Raw genomic sequence first — 3,056 nt, forward strand, 5'->3', positions numbered from 1 at the left:
CTCCTGGCTGTTTGATTCCCCTTCAAGGGATATCACTCCAATTACTGAATCACCATTACACAATCATTTCCTCTTCTATAGTTAATTCACACAACCCCATCCCCCCACATTTTATAAGGACATTTGTACTTAGGACTAAGACCCTTCCTGACAATCCAAAAACAACCTTTCATCTAGAGATTCTTATTCCCTTCTCCAATGTCTCTTTTGCCACTTACAGCAGCATTCATAGATTCTAGAGATTAAAATAAAAGTTCTTGGGACACTATTACAGGGCTTAGCCGTTGAAAATTGGAAGAGTAAAATAACATGGTAAGCGTGGGATTGTTTTTTCTTTTGCAGTGGTCCAATGGTGTGGTCGTTAGAAATGAGGACACAGCCTTTGTTGCTGCTGTCTCAGTGATCTCAGGTCGGTGTGGAAACAGAGTAGGAAGCAAGTTCCTCATCTCGGTTCATTTGTTAAGTTTGGATCTTGAACCGAAGATGATCTTCAAGAGATTCTTCTCCATCTAGAAACTATTACACAAGTTTTTGGAACAGCACATTACGTAAATCATGTAGTCTCCATCGTAATGCGGTTTTTCCTCGCAATGACCCAAGCACATTTGCTTTGAGAGTACATGCCGTTGTCCTAAAAATAGAGAAGCCTGTTATACATGTCGGAGGAATTTTATCACAACACAACTTTCTAAAGTCACCACCAAGAGGAAAAGCCCTTCGCACACTAAATCCCTTCCTCGTCTTCTCGGGAGGCCACACTCCCATATTGACTCTGACTCTGGATGCCAAGCCTCTTACTGGTAAATTTGAAAGTACTCTTTCCCTCCCTTCTCAAATTTATTCACTGTCTTACCACTTAGCAGGGGTAGACAATGTTACGTTCTTTAAGCCAGGCACTAGCAGGAGGAATAGTCGTTTGAAGGCATTTTCGGAGTCTGTATCGGCCCCACTTACCGTGATAGACTGATATGGTTGAACATGATCCACCTTCCGGTGCAGTGCATTGGCCAGTTCCGTATTTACATTCTGAATTTTCTGAGCGATTACAGGTATTACAGATGAGATTTGTATTTGCTGGATAAGGAAAGAGTATGATTTTTAGGATGAACTGTGGGGCTATGGGACAGTTGATTACAATGTCAAAGAGAGGCTCAGTGTTACGCATAGACTGTGCTGTCTGCTTACTTCATCATCTGGTATTCAACCTAGCTCTGTGAATTAAGCTAGAGGATGGGTGAAAATAATAATGACGCTATTCATACTACCTAGTTAGTACCTACTTATATTTGAAGATGAAATAAAAACAGATATATATATATATAATATGTATAAGACAATTCTTTTTTTTTTTTTCTTTTTTTTGGAGCTGGGGACCGAACCCAGGGCCTTGCGCTCGCTAGGCAGGCGCTCTACCGCTGAGCTAAATCCCCAACCCCATGTAAGACAATTCTTATCTCTCTATAACCAGATCACTCTATCGTGTTATTCAGTTTCTGAATGTTGACTATCTTAATATGTATTTCTCTTGCTATATAAAGAATTAGATTGAACACATTTTTGTATATTTAATACCTACTTCTATTTACTCTATGGTGAAATTTTGGTTTCTTTAGCTTATTTTTCTGTTAGATTATTAGTGTATTTAAATTTTACTGGAAGTCATTATAGAGTAGGAACATTAGCCAGTTGTTCATGACATGAATTGACTTTTTTGCTTTTTGCTATGAAGAATTAAAATTTTTTCTTATATTTTTATTTTTTGAGATTATAACACAATTACATCATTTCTGTGTTCCCTTTCTCCCCTTCAAACCTCCTATATGGCCCCCTTTGGTCTCTTTCAAATTGTGTGCTTTTTTTTTTTTTTTTTAGAACTCCAGCTTTTTGAGGTATAGTTAGAAACATCTTTTTCTAATAGGTGAAGAACCCTACATTTTCAATAATGCTTTATGGCTTAATATTCCTAGTATCAAAGTGGTCAAAATAGAAATGACATTGTACTTCAAGTCCATTTAACAAGTAGAAAGGGTAGGAATTAGCCATTAATTTTCATTTAGTATGAGGGAGAGTTATATGTCAAGGCTGACTTTCAAGGGAGGTGTGCATTCACTGGTATAAGACAGAGGCAAAGAAGAGAGATCTCCCTGGGGAGTGAAGCTGGGTATTTTCAGCAACAAGTTATAATTGGAGCCTTGGAAATGACAGGGAATCTGTGAGTAGTATTAAGCTTTGAAGAGCCTGCCTGAGTGTAATCAGGTAAATAAAGATCCCTGCAAAATACATGGAGAAGAAGTGACCAGAGAAAAGAAGGGGAGGGGAGTGTCGTGTAGAATGCAGCATAACAGTGTTTCAAGAAAAAAGGAAATTAAATGGAAACCTATAAATAAAAACTTAGGAAGCCGAAGGTCTAAAAATTGCTGTCCTATTTCTCTGCAGTTACTGTTTTCTTTTTGATTAGATTATTGCATGTGATCCCTCTAGTGCCCAGAACCTCATCAGTCTTTGGATTTGAGCTGCAATGCCCGAGTGAGACTGGAGGACCATGGTTTAGAGCAGCCCTAAGGCCTCTCTTCACCCCCCTTTGTAGACACTTACCCTCTGTGAAGCAGAGAAAAGATAAAGCCACGATGAGCAGTATGCTGATTTTTGTCATGGAATTCATGTTGGATGTTAGAAGGTGGCTTGAGGTAAAGGGTGGGCACTTGCCCTCTTTATAAAGCAGGAGAACAGGAAGGAATCTCCAATATAGGCCTAAGGAGGAAGTGCCCTTTTCTTTTTCAACAAACCAGATGCATGATAATGTGGGAAGTACAGACTGTCCAGCTATCTAGCTACAACTGCGTCAGATAGCTTCCATGCCCTTATCGCTTCTTCCTTGTGTGCAAGTTTTCTGGTCCTTCAGGAACCTCTTTCTCTATACTAAGTGGGAAATGTCTGCTCACCCTAGGATTCAGAAATGGGAAATGTGACTCTGCACTGAAAGGCTTCCAGAGAAGGAACAGGTAACACAAAGGTTTCCTGCACAGCTCATTCCAATGCTGGGAAAATCTCCAGTC

The 3,056-nt window shown here is 39.5% G+C and overlaps 1 protein-coding gene across 1 annotated transcript; it reads right to left on the reverse strand.

Moving 5' to 3' along the window:
• Positions 1-509: 509 nt before the first annotated feature.
• Pate4 (prostate and testis expressed 4) lies at positions 510-2,679 on the reverse strand. The gene is made up of 3 exons (XM_032910063.1): positions 2,596-2,679; positions 955-1,074; positions 510-631 (listed from the first exon to the last, which is right to left on the reverse strand). Exons 1-3 carry the CDS (start codon positions 2,660-2,662, stop codon positions 510-512), a joined length of 309 nt encoding a protein of 102 aa, XP_032765954.1. The 5' UTR covers positions 2,663-2,679.
• Between the last annotated feature and the right edge of the window lie 377 nt (positions 2,680-3,056).

Source organism: Rattus rattus, chromosome 8, assembly GCF_011064425.1.
Source record: "Rattus rattus isolate New Zealand chromosome 8, Rrattus_CSIRO_v1, whole genome shotgun sequence".
In the NCBI taxonomy this organism is placed as follows: domain Eukaryota; kingdom Metazoa; phylum Chordata; class Mammalia; order Rodentia; family Muridae; genus Rattus; species Rattus rattus.